The sequence below is a fragment of the Callorhinus ursinus genome, unplaced genomic scaffold, assembly GCF_003265705.2.
Source record: "Callorhinus ursinus isolate GAN/ISIS: 27379988/994484 unplaced genomic scaffold, GSC_fseal_2.0 scaffold68, whole genome shotgun sequence".
Classification (NCBI taxonomy): Eukaryota; Metazoa; Chordata; class Mammalia; order Carnivora; family Otariidae; genus Callorhinus; species Callorhinus ursinus.
The window spans coordinates 5,152,537-5,172,432 of record NW_027397130.1 but is presented as its reverse complement, the minus strand read 5'-3'; the positions used below and the strand labels follow the sequence as shown (position 1 = coordinate 5,172,432).

At 57.5% G+C, this 19,896-nt stretch overlaps 1 protein-coding gene across 3 annotated transcripts in view; it reads right to left on the bottom strand.

The window, feature by feature from the left end:
• Positions 1–16: 16 nt before the first annotated feature.
• Positions 17–19,896, bottom strand: part of UBE2O (ubiquitin conjugating enzyme E2 O) — a 56,380-nt gene continuing 36,500 nt past the window's right edge. Inside the window, exons 2-18 of one of the 3 annotated variants that reach the window (XM_025859712.2) lie at positions 14,171–14,230; positions 13,958–14,068; positions 11,638–11,735; positions 11,139–11,202; positions 10,316–10,459; positions 9,772–9,881; positions 9,473–9,623; positions 8,768–9,237; positions 8,226–8,380; positions 7,853–7,965; positions 7,642–7,770; positions 6,933–7,022; positions 5,227–5,923; positions 4,710–4,846; positions 2,578–2,781; positions 2,426–2,483; positions 17–2,281 (exon numbers count right to left, since the gene is read on the bottom strand). In XM_025859712.2, coding sequence (XP_025715497.1) covers positions 1,611–2,281; positions 2,426–2,483; positions 2,578–2,781; positions 4,710–4,846; positions 5,227–5,923; positions 6,933–7,022; positions 7,642–7,770; positions 7,853–7,965; positions 8,226–8,380; positions 8,768–9,237; positions 9,473–9,623; positions 9,772–9,881; positions 10,316–10,459; positions 11,139–11,202; positions 11,638–11,735; positions 13,958–14,068; positions 14,171–14,230 — 3,462 coding nt within the window. In that variant the 3' untranslated portion in view covers positions 17–1,610. Of the gene's footprint in view, positions 2,282–2,425; positions 2,484–2,577; positions 2,782–4,709; positions 4,847–5,226; positions 5,924–6,932; positions 7,023–7,641; positions 7,771–7,852; positions 7,966–8,225; positions 8,381–8,767; positions 9,238–9,472; positions 9,624–9,771; positions 9,882–10,315; positions 10,460–11,138; positions 11,203–11,637; positions 11,736–13,957; positions 14,231–19,896 lie in introns of all 3 variants that reach the window. The other 2 variants (XM_073886163.1, XM_025859710.2) reach the window with 2 other exon arrangements.

The following is a 19,896-nucleotide window of genomic DNA, read 5'->3' as shown; positions in this document are numbered from 1 at the left end:
GGCGACAGAGCCCAGATGAACGGCAGAGGCAGGTTTAATGGTGCCATCTAGTCTGTTTGGTACATTGTAATGAGCCAAACAAAAAAAATGCAAGTAAAAAAAAAGTTTAATCACACAGCACTTTATACAGAGATCTTAAGCAGTAGGCATTCACATCTCCACATGAACAGCGCACAGCCCCACCCGTCACTCTGGATGTTTCTCAAACAAGATACCGACTCAGGGCTCCAGATGCCGCGGCCCGTGGCGGCTCTGTCCTTCCCCGCGGCCGCCGCCTGCCGGGGGTTATGGCACAAGCCCAGGTGTGGAGCCAGCTTAAGGCGGACAAGACGCATCATGCTTTGGCTTCTTTTTTTTTTTTTTTTTTTTGTCTTTTTTTCTAATAAGAGTTAATATCTTTGCTTTTGAGATTTTCTTTCAACCTTAAATATTACATACATACACCAAAAATTACATAGCTGCAATGTGCTCAACAGCATCCTCTTAACCTGGAGCTTCACATTATCAAAAGCTTAGAAAACTTGTAAACCTCTGGGCCTGTCTGAGAGGGAGGAGAACCCCCATCGGCCACCTCTCTCTCCCCGGGTTGAGCCTGCAGAGTTTGTCAGCGACGGGAGGCCGAGTGCGGCTGGCTCCTTCTGTGTTCAGTGAGCTACAGGCCACCTCCCAGCGTTAGCATTTGATGGTGGGAGGGGCAGAGTGTGCGAGAGAGGCCCTAGCCCTGGCCCTGGCCCTGGCCTTGTCCGCGCCGCTGCCCGGCCGCCCGGGGCCCTGGGGTGGGGCTGGGGTGGAGCCGGGAGCCGAGCCGGGAGCGGAGCTGTGGTGGCGGGCCCAGGCCAGCGGGGGGAGGGGAGGCCGGAGCGCCAGAGCAAGGCACCTACCGCCGTTTTTCCCAGCAGCTCCCCGATCCTCATTCCATGTCACATGTGAGGGCTGCCACCTCTCCTGGGTGTCCCCCTGGACCCAGCCTGGTCCCAACCTCTCTTAGAGAGCAAGTTCAACAGGCCTGAGGGTTATCCTGTGGTAAATGGTCCAGAGCAGAGCCAGGAGTCGGTGACAGCAGCTGTGGGGGGGGGGGGACAGGGGGGGGGGGGGGGGGGGGGAAGGGGGGGGGGCTGGTGGCGGTGGCAGCAGGGGGGCCTGGGACCGGGGAAGCTACAGGGGCACTGGGGAGGTCGACAGGGACTGGGGGAACTGCTGGAGCAACCCACACTTCATGCAAGGCACATCCACTCGTCCTGCCGCGGGGCCCAAAGAGAGCCCTCGTGTCAGGCCCCAGGAAGACCCACCTCCGACCTGAGATGGGGACGGCAAGGGAGCAGGTGCCAGGACACTCTGCCTAGGTGACAAGTGGAAAATCAGCAACAGGTTTCAGATTCTCGTTGCCACAGGGGACCAGCCTGCTGAAAGACTGCTTCGGGAAAGAAACGGCAGCATCTCAAGAAACTTCTTGCACTTCAGCATCAAACTCACCTTGGGGAGAGGGCAATGAGGGGCTTTTGCATTGGGGACAAAGGAGAAAACAGGAAGACAGGCGATTCCAGGGGAGGGAGCGAGCGGGCAGCAGCTGGCCTCCCCCCACGGGACATTGCTTCCTCAAGGGCGGGCAGCTACTTGTCCTCTGTGCTCTCAGGCATGCCCGCCTCTAGCAGAGCGGCCCGGAACTGCGTCAGGACACCCCGGATGCTCTTGATGAAACCCTTAGAGAGTGGGAAGAGAGGGAAGCCGATGTCAGGGTAGCCGCTCTTCTCAGGCAAGAAGCTCCGGTAGCTCTTCCTCCGCTTCTTTGGTTTGACGCTGGGTGGCACCGGGGCGTCAGGCGCTGCCTCCGAGCTCTGGTCTGTGTGGTCCCTGCTAGCTGAGGCCGGGCCCTGGGCACCGCCCTCCGAGTCTGAGCCCTGGGAGGCCTCTCCAGGGGCCAGCCCTCCGTCCTCAGGTTCTTCTCGGCTGTAGTCGGAGAGCTCGGCCACGGCAGGCGGCTCCGGGGAGCTGCTGTCCTTGGGGATCCCGTTGGGCAGCGCCTGGGCTCTCTCCAGCAGGGCGTGGGTTTCCAGCCAGGACTCGATGCGGCTCACCAGCCGCCAGCCACCAGTGCGGAAGTGCTGCCGGATCTCCTGCTCGAAGACCTCGGGGGGCCGCCGCACCAGCTGGGTCACGGACTGCACCACGCGGATGAGCGCCATCTCGTTGTAGCAGCGGCTGTTCTCGTAGCCCTCCTGCAGGCCCCGGTCGCTGTCGAAGCCCGCCTCGTTGTAGTAGGGCTCGTTCACCAGGATTAGGCCTGCGGGGGCGGGGGGGGAGCCATCAGGGCCGGGCTGAGGGCCCCCCGAGGACAGCCGGAGCTGGAGATGGGCGGGGGAGGTGGGAAGGCCAGCGAACCCTCCAGCAGCGCCCCCCGCCCCAGCCCTCACCCTGCCCACCGTACCTTGGATGGAGATGAGCACCTGGAGGAGGCTGGACTTGCTCGTCCACCTCTCCGTCCCCTGAAACACACATACCCAGGACGGTCGCCTCTGTCCCAGACACCCGCCTCCGACCAGCTGCCCTTCCACCCCGGCTGGTCGGCACTATACTCACCTTTCCAATCCAGGTGCCCAGGAGGCTGACACACACCTTCCCATTGTCATACAGGTTGGGGTTCAGGCGGCCACTGCACTGGGAGAGGTAGCAAAAGTGGGGGGGCACGGCTGGGTAGATGTTGGGGAGCTGGATGTCAAACAAGTAGAGGCCATCCTCGTAGGGGGTGCGAGTGGGGCCCTTGATTAGGGCCGAGAAGAGGTCCTACAGGGAGGGAAGGCTGAGGTTGGTGGAGGCTTCTGTGTGGATCCGGGGGTGGGGGGGGCAGGGGAGGAGAGAACAGCCCCCGGGGCGTCCAGACACCACCAGCTATGGGGAAGCTAAACGCAAATATCTGTGTGGGCTGACAAGGCATGTTTTACCTCCTGGTGTAAACAGAATTATCTAAACTTGTTTTTATTTTACCAGGTGTTTTACATTGTTTTTCAGTCATTACTTGTAAGTAGAAGATGAGAGAACATTCCAGTGGGCAAGGGGACCTGGAACTCCGGTGGAAATGTGGCAAACCACCAAAGAAACTCAGGTCATTAAGTCATCGGGAGACTCCCCACAGCTGTTAGAAATCTGTGTATCGGGCGTGGGGGCGGTGTCAACTCAGAGCCACGCATGTGACATCGCGTGATGGGAAAGCAGCGAGGGCAGAGGGCTGGCTGGAAGGACGGAGCCTCTTATGCATGTGCTCACTGGTGCCACCCTGCAGGCCTCGAGGTAACGCACCACTTCCCCGTCCCTCCGAGTGAGACCTGGGAAAAACGCCATTCCCTTCTTCTCTCAGCAGAGCTGGGACAGGCTGGAATTTTCAAGTTTTATTAAAACTCAAGGAAAAAGCAAAAGTGTCCCTAAGAACCCTGAGCAGGGGGGGGGTGGGGGGGATGGGGTAACTGGATGATGGGCACTATGGAGGGCATGTGATGCATGAGCACTGGGTGTTCCATACAACTGATGATCACTGACCTCTACCTCTGAAACTAATAATACACTCTGTTAATTGAATTTAAATAAATAAAAAAGAGGGGCACCCGGGTGGCTCAGTTGTTAAGCGTCTGCCTTCGGCTCAGGTCGTGATCCCAGGGTCCTGGGATCGAGCCCCGCATCGGGCTCCCTGCTCCGCGGGGAGCCTGCTTCTCCCTCTCCCACTCCCCCTGCTTGTGTTCCCTCTCTCACTGTGTCTCTCTCTGTCAAATAAATAAATAAAATCTTAAAATTAAGTAAATAAAAAATTAAAATAAAGGAAGAAAAAAGAAAAAAGAACCCCGAGCAGCCCCACCCCGTGGCTTCCAGCCTGCCACAGGCAGGGCCAAGCAGCGCCTGTCTCCTGTTCTGTGGCCCCTCTGACCGGGGCTGGGCTGTAGCTGGGGCCCGGGTCAAACTCAGGTTCAGTGTCTCGCACAATGCGCGGCTCACATCAGGGGCCCGGTGGAGGTGTTGACTGAACGACGTGACAGATGGACCAGGCTTGCCTATGCCTGGAACGAGGAACAGCGCACACCACCTCGGGTGGCATGACTCAACCCTGGGCCCGGGCCGCAGGGAGAGGAGTGGAGAACGCAGTGGGACAAGGCCACGTGGGGGGTACTAGTCCACAGCCAAAAGAGCATGAGCTAGATCACGAGCCACCAACATCAACAGGTCTCAAGAATGACGCCACTGAGCAAAAAAAGCAAACTACCGGTGATGTGTACAATGACGGGCTGTTCACATAAGACGAGTCACACAAAATAATGTTTCTGGTGATGCAGGAGAATGTGAAGATATAAAGAAAGGTCTTCTGTAGGGAGACCCACAAAACTCCTAAAGTCATGACGCCTACAGGCTGGGTGAGGACTGGTCAAAGGCAACTTTAGCTTTTTCAGTAACGCTCTAATATTTCAAAAGAACAGCACTCAGGTAACAACTGTGTACCTTTAAGAGCAGGGGGAAGAGAACACCCCGTGTGGTGTAGACAAGCGTGTGGGACCTGCCCCCTCCCCCGGCTGAGCCTGTCTCCTGCCCTGTAAGCAGCGTGGGTGGCCTCTCAGGTGCTGCTCAGTCCTGGGGCTCCAGGAGCCCAAAGCCAGCCACCTCCAGGGCACCAAGCACCCACGCAAGCATGGCTGCACCTGCCCGCGCCAAGCCCATGCCAGGCTACTTGCCATTCTGTCCTCGAAAGTCTTGACCATGATGCCATCGGGCAGCGAAGTAGCCAGCAGCGCCATCTCCTTCCGCACCGTGCTGAAGAACTTCTTGGCTTCTGGAGGCTGGAACTCAATTTTCTTAAAAGAGTGATTTGCTAGAAGGGGAAAAAAGAAGGGTCAATCCCTAATGGCAAGGCCTGAGAGCTCTATCTGGAAAGATAGCTGCCGCCCCTGGGAAGCGTGGGCCCGGAGGGAGCAGCTGCTGGGTGCGCTCCCTGGACAGGCGAGTAACCCCACATGCCTCACACCCACTAGCCTGGCATCCGCACCACTAGCCTGGCATCCGCACCACTAGCCTGGCACCCGCACCACTGGCCTGGCACCCGCACCACTAGCCTGGCATCCGCACCACTGGCCTGGCACCCGCACCACTAGCCTGGCATCCGCACCACTGGCCACACCAGGGAAATGGTGTCCTCCCCTCCGGCGGCGGCTGGGGGCTGGCAGGGGAGCGGCCCCGACAAGGTGAACTCACAGGGCGCAAACTCCAGCACCGAGAAGACCTCGCCCTTGGCGCTGGTGAAGGTGACCCCGGGCCGGCCGCCGCACTGCTGACAGAGCACCGGGGTCTCGCTGGGCCGCTCGGCCCTCGCCGGCGGCGGCCGCTCGGGCTTGTCCTCCCCGCGCTCTGCGTCCGGCGCTGCCTCCATCTTCTCCTCCTCTGCGATGGCCACGTTGTCCAGGGTCTTCTTGAGATTTTCCTGCAGCTTCTTAATGTCATCTAGAAACTTCTTCTCCCGAGTGGGCTTCTCAGGCTCCACCGTGGGGGAGGTGGGGGAGCCCGTCAGAAGCTGCTCCACGGTCATGTTCTTGAGGCTCTCCAGGATCTTGATGGCCTCTTTCAACTCGCGGAAGCTCTTTGGGGGCCCGTCCTTGCCAGCCTTCTCCATCAGCCCAGCCACAGGGGCGGCCATGGCCACAGCCCCCTGAATGGCGGCCGTGGCGGCCTCCTCGCTGACCACCACCCCCTTGTCTTCCTCTGGGGCTGCCGGCTGCTCAGTAGGTGGGACGGGGGGCTCCTCGATCTTGGGGTGCTCATCCTCCACCAGCCCGTTGTCGGTCTCCCAGCTGTCACTGTCGTCTTCCCACTCATCTGAGGATGCCCCGCTGGTGCTGCCTTCCACCGAGTCATAGTCTGACTCCTCAATCTCAGACTCAATGTTGTACAAGTGCTGGGGGCAGATGGGCACAGGCAGTTCAGAGAGGCTCTACCGGGCTCCGGGGTGGACCCCAACCCTCAGAGCTGATGGTGACGGGGCGTGCTGAGGCCTCAGCGGGCCCCCTCCACCCTTTTCCCCCTTCCTGCTCTGGACTCTGCAGTTGGGCCTCTCCTTCGAGGTGGTCCCTGGGTCTCTGGGAGGTGCCTCTGCCTGCCCCACACCCGCCAGCGGGGCTTGAAGCCCCAGCCAGCAGCCAAGGGCTGTTCTGGCCTCCTCTGCCCCTGTGTGTACAGGCTACTATTAGCCCTTGGTGGCAAATCCAACCCCACCCCAGGGGATTCAGGTCAGCCACCTCTGTGGGGCTGCACCGGTAGCTGAGAACATGCAATAGGAGGGGGAGGTTCGGCAGAGCTGGCCTGTGTCACATCCTGTTCCCGTATTCCTGGAATGGCCGCCCGGACGAAGGGGTGAGCCACTCCCTCCCCACCCCATGAGGGGCCAGGAGAGGGATCCGGGAGTAAGGATCAGCTCAAACAAGGGGGCAAAGAAACGGTACCGAGAACAGCTTAGCTGGGACTGGACTGGGGCCAGCTCTTTTCCTTTCTCTTCCTGATCTGGGGAAGTTTTCCTAGAAATGTTCCTAGAGGAAGTAAACTGCGTTTCTTAGCATAGTGAGATGGGGCTGCAGAAAACCCGGAAGGCTTGTGACAACCTGCACACATCTGGCAACCTGGGGAGCCTTCCAGGCGGGGCAAGACTACAGGCCAGCTACGGGCTGCCCCTCTGCTCTCCTGCCTCCCCCCCACCCCCCCCACCCCCGCCCAGAGCGTGGCATGTAACACCCCCTTCCTCTCAGGCTCTCCCTGAGACCCAAACACCCAAAAGAAGAGACCCTCACCAGGAAGATCTGAGAGCCTGCCTGTCCCCCCATTCCTTGAGCAGGGACGGGAGACAGGCCATGGCTCCCAGCCCAGCTGCCACGGTTGTCAGCCAACTGGTCTGGGTCTGCGCAGGGGCTCACCTGGGGCAGAATGATGGTCTTTGAGTTGTCAGCCCACACCACCTCCACCTTGCTGCTGACGTCCACACGGGCCACCTGGCCAACTGATGGCTGCAGGGCAAACGGGACAGGGTCAAGGGAGCAGCTCTCTGAGGGGTGAGGGCCAGAACACTTCCAAAAGGGAGCTCCGGCAATGGGTGACAAGGGGGAGGCCATAAGAAGGGAAGGAACGTGGGTGCCAGCCAGAGGCCACACGTGGTGAGCAGCTCAAGTGTGGGACCCTCTGGTTCCCGCATGGGCAGTCAAGGACACAAGTCCCTATAACTCCCTTCCTATGCTAGCGTTCTGCTCCCGCCGGACGTCCTGCCCCTCTCAGGATGGGGTTCCTGCCCTGGGACTTTTGTTCCTACTCTTCTTCTGCTTGACCCCACACCATGTTCCCATCCTCACCAAGGCCCAGCTCAGACGCCACCTCCCCAAGCCTCTCCTGTGCCCCTACAGCACTCAGGACGAGGAGCTGGACTAAATGGAGCAGCTGCATGAAGTCTGATCCTGACCGGCAGGCAGATCCCTAGGAGGCACTTGAGGCAGCGGTGGAGCCGAGGACTTGCAGGTCTGGTCTCCTGGAGCCACCTGGTGGCAGCTCCAGGGACTGCAGACGCTGCACGGGAGGCAGAGCAGGGAGAGACCCCCCCTCCCCCAAGCCCCCGGAACTGGTGCGGAGGCATACCTCATCCTCCTTGTGAGGAACTCCATCCTCGGTATTGCCAATGCGGATGACGATGTCGGTTGTGCGGAACCGGAAGTCAGGGTGGTCAGCAATGTCATAGACGCTCACGTCTTCCTCTTCTCCGATCAGCTGGAGGATAGGATGGGCTGTCATGAGCCCCGGGGCCTTAGAGCCAGCCCACCCCGAAGAAGCAGGGGCCACACACACTCACCTCCACGTCATCCCCACTTGGCCGCAGCTTGAACCACTTCACCATGCAGGTTCGGCCCACGTGGTCCCCAGACTGCACCACGCCGTAGACAGCGGGGTCTGGACAGCTCTGGACTGGGGAACCAGAGGAGGGACCATCTAAGGAACCGTGGTGGTGCTGCCTGCAACCCCCCAGACATCTCAACCACAGCAGGGCACAGAACCCCAATGTTCTCTGGCTAGGCTGAGGGAGGCCGGAAAAGACTGTCCTAGGCCTTGAAAAAGCGAGTCATCTTTGAAGGGGGAGTCTCCTCCCTGCCCCTAAGACCTCTGGCCCATCCTTTCCAAGCTCTGCCCAGGCCCTGAGCTGGGCGGCCTTCTAGAGCCAGCACTACCTCGCTTGTCCACCACGAAGTCTCCGGGGCAGAATTCGTTGTTGTCCAGGTGGTGCACGGGAAAGAGGTCGTTGGAGCGAATGTTGCACTCCACGGAGCCATCCTGCCACATGACATCTGCCGAGGTCATGGTGGTCACCACCTCCACGGCCACCCTGCAGGTGCGGTGCAACCAGCCAGCCAGGCCGCACAGAACAGGCAGGAAGGAAGACAAACAGATCCCTACGTGCTCGCCTACACCTCCCGTGCCCTGCGACCTCCTCTGAGGAAGGTCTCATTTGAGAGAGCTCAGTGAATGTGGTCCCAGAGGCCAGACTCGGGGCCGGTGCCACCATGCCACCCACCGCCCCACTCTCCGATCTCTCCTTTCCACCCAGGCCAACCCCGGGCACCTACATCGCCTCGGCTGCGCATCCCTGAGCCTGAAGAGGGCCTGCAGAGTGAGCGAGCGAGCGAGCGAGTGAGTGCTGCGTGCAGGCGCCAAAGGGGTAGCCTCAGGCTGGACACTCGGCCAGGAGGGAGAGGGCGCCCTCTGGGTTTACCTGTCCCCTGGCTTAAAGTCACGAGTGATTTTATTCTTCTTCCGCTTGTGTTTTCGCTTTAAGTTCTTGATAGACAAGGGGATGCTCTTTTTTCTGCTCGTGCCGCTGCCGCTCTGGGAGGAGGTGGTGGAGCTGGCGGAGGAGGTCACTGAGCTGGTGTCGTCCGTGTCGTCAGCAGCCTCGTCATCCGCGTCCCGCTCTGCCGAGTGCAGCCTGTCGCCTCCACCTTCCTTCAGCAGGAAGGGGGGCAGCTGCTCACCCACATCCTGGGCCTCCTCTGAGCCCTCGTCCTGCATTTCCACCGGGCTGGCGGACCCATCAGGCGTCTCCTCGGGGCTGACGGACCCTGTTTCACTCTTGGCTTTGGCCCCTTTCTTTCCTGGGTCCTCCATGGAATGGTCTCCGGAGCACTGGGTGTCCGGGGAGCAGGACATGATCCTCACAACCTGCTTCTTCAACAGGCGCTTCACCTGTGCGGGCAGAGCAAGGAGGGCAGGGGCTGTGGGGCCACCACAGCCCCAACCTGGGCACGTGGAACACGCAGGCAGCTTGGGGGGAGAGGGGCAGCTACACACACCTACGTGGCCTGCAAGGGTGATCGGGGCTGCCCCCCAAGGCCTAGAGCACAGACTGTCCTTCCTGGCTGTGGAAATAGCTCAAGGCCAGTTCCTCAAATGCCCACCGATCCCAACCCCAAGGACATACCTTCTTGGCCATAGAGCCCTCCCCCTGGGCGCAGTGTTTTTCTGGACATTCACAGGCAATCTTGGCCGGCTCTACCTTGGCTGGGAAGACATACAGACAGCGCTCCCCAAGCTGCCGCTGAGCATGGTCAAAGCATCCGAGACGCTTCACCCTGGGAGGGAGAGGAGAAGTGGGGACTGGGCCAAGGATGATCTCAGCGCCCCCCCACCCCCCACCCCCCGCATCTATGACTCTGGCCAAGAGACTTGCTCAGGGCATGCTGCTGCGCTTGTTGGAGTGGGCACGCCGGAGCCACTCACCTGCCTAGGTTTTCCTGGGTAATGACAGAGGGTGGGGGGCTGACGCTGTCCGTGCCCCCTGGACAGAAACTCTTGGTAATCCATGTGACTTTTAGCTCTACAACCTGCACCTGGGGATGGTGGGTGGGACAGGGCCTTAGTCAGCAGCTTAACTGCTCTCTTAGTTAAGCAGCTGCCCAGAGCCCACCTGACCTCCGGAGCAGGAAGTGGGTCATCACAGCATAGCCCCAAGCATGACACCCCCAGAGGAGGCCCCACCTGTAACACCAGGTTACCTCACCCCAGGGACTACCACCACGTCAGAGCCCAGCCGATCTGCCACTTGCCATGGTCCCACCTTGCTCCGTCTGGGTTGGTCAGGCTGGGGGTCATCTGCCTAGCAGTCACCCCATGACCACACCCTGGCTTCCCTTTATTTAGAGCCCTTTCAGATCAACAGGGCTAAGGAGCAGGGCTTAGCCCTCGGAGCAGACAACGAAGGAGTGGGCAGAAGCTCAGCTCCAGGGCATGGAGGCTGAGGACACAGCCCCACCCCAGCCCCTACCTCTTCCACCACCACTCGGAATTTGCTCTTGGTGCTGAGCACAGGCTTGACCCCTGACAGCCACTGGACACTAGAGAAGATCTTGGCGGGGCCAATGAGCACCTGGCCCGGGTAGAAGCCATAGGAGTCATCAAAGAAGAGACCCTGCAGGGTTTGGGGCCAGAGGAAAAGTCCTTTTGAGTGGCGCCTCCTTGAAGGCCAGTGCTCTCTGCATCCACCCCTCCCTCACCTCACACCTGCACACTCCCCCACCTCCCCAAGCTGAAACAGACCCTAAGGCTCCAGAGCAGCACGTCTCAAACCTAAAGTGCATATAAATCACCCAGAGAGCTTATGAGAATGTATATTTTCCTCATTCTAACACGCTCTCAGGCCACGTCAATGTTGTTGGTCAAGGGTGACACTTAGAGGGGTCTAGAGGGCAGTAGTCCCCAAACCTGTTTGATCATGTAACCCCTACCCCATACTTATTTATAACTTGTGGTCATACATGACTGTTCCAAAATATCATAATGTAACAACATAGTATCCAGACTCTAATACCGAAGAATGGATATTTTTTAAAGGGTGAGAACGAGTTAACAAAATGCAAAGAAAAGTTCCAATACCTTCCGCCTACACCCAGACTTTTAGACCTTCTGGTGCATACCCACCCCTTTTGTAGGAAACCACTCTGCCTAGAAGCAGCGCTTGCTTAGCCTGGGCTAGCCAAGCTCTTTGCTAAGCAGTCCTCCTTCCTGTGCCGCCCAGGGGGCAAAGGAACAAGAACCCTGTCCCTCCAAGCCTGCCCCCCAAGAAGATTGCCTGGGTGGGGCACACGTACAGAGTCGCTGACATGGGGGCAGACATCGTAGAGCTTGGCGCCATCTTCTGTGTTCATGGAACACCTGAAAGAGTGAGTAGGGGTTCGGTTCACTGGGCACAATGACAGTCTCAGGGGGGGACGTGGCCACTGGACACACTGTGGTGCTGACCAGTATCAAAAGGAGTTATCCAGAGGCATCGATATGCTGGCAGGCCCTAAAATGGTGTGCTTCATCCCCCACCCACAGCTCAGCCTCCGCATTCATACAAGTAACTCCCTCAAAACAAACAAGACCCTAACCCACATGGGAATGCTCACTACCATTAAAAAGTGTCTAAAATAAAGCATCAGGCCCTAACAGATACTCTAAATGAGGCCAGGGAGACAGAAGACCAGCCCAGCGTCAGGCCTGGAGTGCCTGCAGCACATGTCATCCGGGGCCCGGGAGAAAACACCCTTGGCCCCTCCTCCCCGGGTGGCCCTCGCCCAGTGCGGGCCCGTACAGTGAGCTGTGTACCTGGCACCGTTGGACAGCTTCAGAATGATCTGGTTCTTTAAGTCGTAGACCTTCCCCAGCCAGCAGTCATAGGCAATGTAGTCCCCATACATGAAGGGCTGCAGACCGAGGGAATCGGGGTGTGAGAGATGGCAGGCAACACTGGTGTGCAGCGCACCAATTCCTCTCTGCCCCCTGAGACACGGGAGGTGGGATCCAGATGGCTTACTGCCTGGGACAGTCGGCCAGCAGCCTAAAGAACGGGCTTCCCCCCGAGAGTTCTGTGCTGCAGCCCAGGTCCCCTTCCCAGGGTGGAGGCGGCAGCAGCGGGGGGCTGCCTTGTGGCAACCAGAGAGTTGTGCGGAGGCTTCAGGGCCTCCAAGGACACAGGAGCCTTGGGTGGGAGTGGGCTGTGGAGGTGGCGGGTGGATGGTGGTTAATGGACAAATAAGTAAAGCGATAATTAATAAACTGAGGATATCAAGAGCCAAGTTCCTCACTGCTGGGGAAGTACTCACTGATACAGAAAGGGGGAAGGAGACGAACTCACATATTTTCCTGTGTATGTAGAAAAAGTATTGACAAATGCAGATGTGCCCATGTGTGTATACACGCATGCGTTTCCAGTGTTGTCCTGAAAGGCCCTAGTAGCCTTTCAGTACCAATGAGTACACCTAGCATACATCCCGATCTTGGCTTTTAAAATACCATTCTCTTCTGAAAGGAACCAAGGCTCTTTGGACAAATGATTCCAGGGCTGGATCAGGAAAGGTAGAAAGTAAGAAAGTGCTTAAATGGGAAAAAAAGAAAAGAAAAAAAAAAGATGGGGGTACGTCAAAAGGACACAGATGTAAGCTCGAAGGGGCTCTTACCAGCCAAATCTGGGATAATTTAAGCAACAAAACAAATAATGGTAGTCATGGATTACAACTGATTGGACAATACAGGAATCTGAGTCCACACGGATGTAAAAAACAAATGAATAGGGCGCCTGGGTGGCTCAGTTGGTTAAGCGACTGCCTTCGGCTCAGGTCATGATCCTGGAGTCCCGGGATCGAGTCCCGCGTCGGGCTCCCTGCTCGGGGGGGAGTCTGCTTCTCCCTCTGACCCTCTTCCCTCTCGTGCTCTCTATCTCTCATTCTCTCTCTCTCTCAAATAAATAAATAAAATATTTAAAAAAACAAAACAAATGAATACATAAATGAGGCTGAAGGAGCAGCTTTTCCACAGAATGCCGAGTCCTAAAAATGAGGAGGAACACCGGCTTCGTACAGGCCCCTCAGGGACTGTCAGAGCACTGGCTGCCAGGGCTGGGCGGGGGGGGGGGGGGGGGGCGGGGGCTAACAGAGGCCAGGGCCAGCAGATCAGGGTTTCACAAGTGACAGATGACTGCCGCAATCCAGAAGCACCTCCTCACAAAGCAGAATCACTTGCAAAGGCCTGAGAGGTGACTTCGTGGGGAGGTGTGGCCGACACCAACAGGATCAGAGTGAGTAGCCACCTGCTCCTGGTGTGGCCACCGGACGTGCGGGGCCAGGAAGAGCTCAGGGTGTCACTGGGCAGGCCTGCTGAGGACGCAGGTGCCTCAGTCTGGTCAGGAGGCGCCGTCACAGAGCTCCACGCTCAGGGTCAGCCAGTGGAATGTACCAGGGTGTGGACGACAAAGCAAGACTGGGGAGCAGTTCCAGATGAGGAATCAAAGAGCTGACAACTAAATGCAAAGTGTGCTCCTGAATGGAATCCTGGATCAGAGAGGGAGAAAGGATATTGCTGGGACAGCTGAACGGGGTCTGTGGATGGGGCAGCAGAGCACAGTGCTGACTTCCTAAACTGGGGGCCGAGCGCTCCTGTTTGCAGGAAGTCCACAGGGCCACGGGGCCATCTCTCTGCAGCCTGCTTCCCAAGGTTTCAGAGAGAAGAGCAGGGAGCGAGAAGGAAATGTGGGGAAGGGAGGAGGAAGGTGATGGGGCAAATGGAGGGAAAGGCTCACAGCCAAGGAGCCTGATGACGCAGGGAGCACAGGAACTCACAGTTTTTCCCGAGTTTGAAATCACTTAAAAAAGAAATTAAGGAAGAAATTTGTTTTTAAAAAGAGAGCGTTAGAGAAGAAACGGAACGAGGTAATGAAAACCATACCAGCCAACTACGCTGGAGGCACAGGGATGTGTCCCGACCTCCTGTCCCGATGGCCTCCTCGCACGAGGCGCCACTCGGGTACACACAAGCGGACCTGCCACAGGGGCCTGCCCGCGAGCTGGGAAGGTGCAGCACCGGTGTGCGGCCAGAGACCACCGGAGAGCCGGGGGACGTTCGAGGAGGGCGGGCAGATGGGGCTGCTCACCCAGATGTGCTGGAGGTCCTTGCTGTTGACGGGGTAGATGATGCAGTTGGTGCCAATGAGCTTGACGGCACAGTCGATGCTGACGTCTATCACAGTGCCACACTGACTGTCCTGGGGAGGAGAAGGCATCCAGGCCCGAGCAGGCGCACAGCACCAGCCGCCAGGGAGACCCAGCCCAGACAATCCCCAGGCCACCCCCGCACCAAGACTCACGGTGGATCGCATGTGCCGGACCACGTCCCGGGGCACCACGGAGCGGTCCTCTAGTTTCAGCTGAGAAAGAGAACACAGCGTGACACAATGGCCTCTGACGTCAAAATATAAGCCGCATTTTTCTCCCAACTTCTTACCCAAGTGGTATCATGCATAGAGCTGAACGCACAAACCCCAAGTGCGGCTTCGGCAAGCACCACACACGGCTCCGATCGCGCCCAGACTGAGAGGCAGAACTGCAGGCAGCACCCCACCCCCGAAGGCAAACACTGTGATGACTGGAGGTAACTGTGACCATATGGAGAAGGGGGGCTTAAATGGCAGATCGAAGAAGCCCTCAGTTAAATTAAGGGGTCAGTAGCCCCTCATACAGCGAAGCACTTTGCTAGGAGTGAAATCCCTTTTCTTTCTCCAAGTGCCGGCCCAGCCCCTGCTGCTGAGCACTGAGTAGAGGGCCGGAGGAGGAGCGTGACACGGGGCTGTGCAGGTCACCCCGAGGCCCGCTATCACCCGACGCGACCTTCTAATCTGGGCCACCCTTTCTGGCCAGCGGCAGCCTGCTCCTTATCTGCGGCGCTGCAGAGGACTGCGGGCGGGGGCGGACTCTCAGGATGGCCAGCTGTGGAGCCCAGCCAAACGCACGGCGAGCACCTGACCCATCCCTCCGCAAACACCCCGCAGCAGCGGCCTCCGAGGACAGCCGGGCCTCGGAGAGCTGTCCCCTCCCTCTGCCAGGCACCGGGGTCCCCTCCAACGGCCCAGGCGGAAGACGGTTCTCCACCAGGCCAGCGTGTCTTCCTTGCTGGCTCCGTAAACCGGGGGGCTGCTGCTCTGGAGTTCTCCATTGAGCCGTAGTACCGGGTGAGGCTCTGTGACTGCCCACCTCCTCTGGACGGGCACCCCCACCATTCCAAACCACAGGGATGCAAGAGCTGTTCTCTCAAACAAAAGCCAACCTAAGACTCCTCAAGATCACTGCCCCCACTCCAAAGCCTGGGCACCATGAAAAGAGAACGGAGACACTAAAAAGGAAGACGCTGGCTCAAGGTCCCTGAAATTGTGGCAGTGATGGCTAAGACAACCCTGCTATCAGGAGGCTATGACTTACAAAAAAACTAAAGGGGAGGGGCCCCTGGGGGGGGGCTCAGTCAAGAGCATGTGACTCTTGATCTTGGGTCCTGAGTTCAAGCCCCATGCTGGGTGCAGAGGTGACTTAAATAAATAAAACCTTAAAAAAAACCCAACAAGTAAAGGGGGAAGCAATGGGCTCCACCACTGACAAGCAACAGAAATTTTCCTACGTGGGAATATAAGCCCATGATCCAGACAAGAGTGAGCCCAGGTGTTAAACTCAGGGGTCCTTGAGCCAGACACTTAGACATGTCAGCTCCGAAACCTCAGGCAAATCGTCCCCGTCCACATGTACAAAATGCAGTGGAGCAGCCATCTTGCAGCAGGCGAGGGGATGAAGAAGGCAATGAAAGCCAAGATGATCCCAGGGCGCCTGGCGCACAGTGCTCAGCAAATGCCAGATGTGATCACTCCACCTGACTCCACTGTCCCCCAGGCCACAGGCTGGAGACCCTCTGAGTTCAGGCTATTCTTTGCTCTGCTCAAAGATCCCAGGAGTCTGGGAGGACCCACAGGGAGCTCTGCTAAGGGCCTGCTGGGATGAGGGTGGCACTTTTCTAACTCAAAGAACTTCCTATCCCATGACCCTCTGTGCCCAAAGCTCTGGTCTGGGACACGGTATTTTCAGTGCTGTCCCACCCTATCTCAAACCTCTGCCCCCATTTTAGACTTCAGAAAGCCACAACTGCAGGTCTTTCCAAGTTGCCATGGAAACCAAAGTTGCAGTGCCAGGAAATCCAATGGGAGAGGGACTGTGTTGTGCGGGGCAGGGGGGGATGCCATCCTTGGTGTGAGTTGAGATCTCAGGCACAGGCTGCCTCGCCTGCTCAGGGAGCCCTGAGAAAAGCCCCAAGTTGAGTCTACAGATCGTGTCCCCAGCCGGGGGTCTGTGTCGGTCCCTGACAGAGCTGCAGGGGAGTGGCACAGGTACAGATCCTGAATCGATGGCACACTGCCCAGACTCACAGCACCCTGGCCGTGGGACACTGCTCCTGAGTGTGCAGGGGAAACTGAGGCTCCCGCTGTGAGGCCGAAGCAGGAACAACACACTAGTGAAGGCTGGCGTCACCGGAAGGCCAGAAGCAGGGTAGCAGTTCAGTGTTCTCGGGAGAGGGGGTCTGGTTAGCAAACTCTGTCCTCTGGACCTGTGCCTGGCCTTTTGCCAGAGTCCACTCCACCATGAGGTTTGGTCTTCAGGCTCTTCTAACAACCTTCCATGACAAGGAGGGACATTTCTCCAAAGCCCTGACAATGCTGGGAACGGAGCAGAGTTAAGCAACAAGGAGAAGAAAGGGGTGTGCTGGCCACTCTTCTGACTATATTGCCCTCCCTTGCGAATTTCAGAAAATGAGAAGAGAGTGTCTGGAAGGGCTCTGAACAACGTGCAAGGCTCCCCCTTATCTTTCACCACTCTCCTTCCCAAGTCCCTATGTCCCACGCACACAGGGCACTACTTTCGTCCACACAAGCCAGTCCTCTGCCATCTGTGTGCCTCTCCACTGCACAGTTCCTTCCAAACAACCCCTCCCCTCTCCCCGTTCCCATCATGTGCTACCTGCCTCACGAAGGCTCCCCATATCCCCACTCTGGAGGGCACCGCTGTGCTCCTGGGGGCTCAGGAGCTCGGGAGCTCAGGCGTCCTCTGCCTACAGCAACTGGTGCTTATTACATGTCAAGCAGTTTTCTTGGCACTTCGTGTCTTTTAGCCATAGTGCTATGAAGTATACTATTACTGCCATCCCCATCTTACAGATAAGTGAACTGACATGGAGAGAAGACCAGAAACTTGTTCACGGTCACACAGCTCCACACAGGTGGACCTTGACTGGAACTCAGGCGGTCTGGCTCCAGAGGGCCATTCTCTTAACTATATAACGAGCTCATCCCTCCGCGGAGCTGCAGAGATAAGAGCGGAGTAAAACATATTCCTGGCGGGTCCACACGTTGTAAAAGACAGTGATTCTTAGGCATTCAACGCTCTCTATTCATTTCTGGGATGGAAGAGGTCAGGCACCCAGACAGCAGGGGCCGGAGGCCAGCACGAGGGGGCGCTGTGCCTGCTCTACGAAAACGCGGGATTCTGGAGCTCCCCTAGTCCCCTCACACAGCCATGTTTTTCTGTTAGGTGCACTCTGACTGCAGTTAAAAAACAAAACAAAACAGGGCGCCTGGGTGGCTCAGTTGGTTAAGCGACTGCCTTCGGCTCAGGTCATGATCCCGGCGTCCTGGGATCGAGTCCCACATCGGGCTCCCCCTTCTCTGTGGGGAGCCTGCTTCTCCCTCTGCCTCTGCCTGCCACTCCCCCTGCTTGTGCTCACTCTGTCTCTCTCTCTCTCTATGTCAAATAAATAAATAAAATCTTTTAAAACAAAACAAAACAAAACAGTTTCCAGAGTGGGATCTGAGGTAGGGGATGGGTAGATTTCAACTGTCATGACTGGCTCTAGAATGCGGTGGTGACTATCAACAATTCTTGAGGGACAGTGTGGCTGTCAGAGGATTATGAGCAGGAAAAAAGTTACCATACCAAAATGTTAACATGTCTCTCAGTGAGAAGGAACTATGGCTGGCTTTTAGAGGGGGCATGCGTTATTTCAGACAATTTTGGGACGTGACTGTGGGACCTCTTTTGTGGGGGCCCCTGCCTGCTCTGGAAACAAGCAGCCGACACCACCGCTGCCCTCCAGGGACAGGGATGCTGGCACTGCTCTGGAGGAGGTGACTCATCCGAACAACGATGACTGAGCACCTCCCACTGCCAGGCGCTGGGGACACAAGTGCCTGCTGCTCTCACAAAGCTTACATTCTAGCGCAGTGGAGGAGCTGCACATGCGCGCGCGCACACACGCACGTGTAAACGCGTGCGCAGGCACGCACACACATGGACGCGTGCACACACAAACACGCACGCGTGCAAACACGTGCGCGCACACACGCACAAACACGCATGCATGGATAAACATGCACGCGCAAACGCACACACACGCATGCACACATAAACGCACACGCACACACGCACACGCACAAACACGCATGCATGGATAAACGCGCACGCGCAAACGCACACACGCACAAACACGCGTGTGCGTCAGGTGGTGCTAAGTGCCATTCAGAAAAACTAGGCAGTTGCAAGGGCAGGGGTGAGAGACGGAATGGGAGGAAGTGAGTTATTTAAAACAGCTGCTCAGGAAAGGCCACTCCAAGGTGACATCTGACCAGAGATCTAAGTATAATATGGGAGTGAGCTTTCCAAGCAGAGAGAGGGCTGCCGTAAAGACCCGTGCGCCCCGTGTGTTCGAAGACCAGCAAGGAGAGCAGTAGATGAGGCTGGTTCACTTGGGCCTTAGAGAAAGAACGGCAGGAAGGACTTGAAGTTCCATCCTCGTGGACATGGAAGCCCCTGCAGGGCTCAGAGCAGAGAGCACGCATGACAGTAACCTTAAAAGGATCCTCTGGCTGCTGGGTGGAGAACCTGCTGTAAAGAGGGGTAGGGAGAAAAGGTGGCTTCATTCCTGGTCGGTGGCACCAGCACTGGGCTCCCAGTGTGAGGGGGGAAGCGGCAGGAAGTCCCCAACAAAAGGCAAGGAGGGGCTTAAAGGTGCCTAAGCCTTTGTGTCAAGGCCAGAATCCACACACCCGACCACTGTCATCTCCTGTCGGACTCCAGGGAAGGCCAAACAGAGGAGATGTGAGTGTTCTCCTTCAGTCCCACCGGAGGAAAACCGAGCTGGTCTTTCCTGGGAGTTAGTGATGTTCTCAATACCAGACCTTCAACTTACAATGGGAACAGCTTCAAACTCAAAAGGCTCAGCATCGTGCCAAGCACTCAGGAGGACTTCATAACGTCTCAGCTCACAAGGCCCAGCTGACGGCCAGCCCCACACTGTGCCCCTGGTAAGCAAATGGAAAACTGGGGACAGCCTACAGCGGTCCTGATTTGGGTCTGTACTCAGAGTGAGGTTTTACTAAACTTCGCTGGACTGAGCCAGGCCTGAGGCCTCAGGGAGACCTCTCAGAAGCCTCACGATGCTCAGCAAGGAAACCAGAATCTTTCTTTGGAAAAGAAAAACAAGCTACCTTGCTGCTTTGCCTTGGGAGGGGAAGGCGGGGGGAGGGGGTAAGTGGCCCAGCAGACACACGTAGGAAGGAGGCTGTTTACCTAGGCCAGGACTCAAAGAACAGAGTCCTGAAAGGAATATGAGGTCAGACCAGCACTGGAAATTTCTTTTTTTTTTTTTTTTAAGATTTTATTTATTTATTCGAGAGAGAGAATGAGAGACAGAGAGAGAGCGCATGAGGAGGGAAGGGTCAGAGGGAGAAGCGGACTCCCTGCCGAGCAGGGAGCCCGATGTGGGACTCGATCCCGGGACTCCAGGATCGTGACCCGAGCTGAAGGCAGTCGCTTAACCGACTGAGCCATCCAGGCACCCCAGCACTAGAAATTGCTAAAGGCTTACTACTTCCCAAGGGGTAGGAACAACCTGCAAAAGAGCATCCCTCCTGCCCGCCATACAGCAGCATACTAGAGAAAGGTGGAACAGGTCAACGGGCCTTCCACTTGTGTTGGGGACCCAGGGCCTCCTAACCAGACCCCC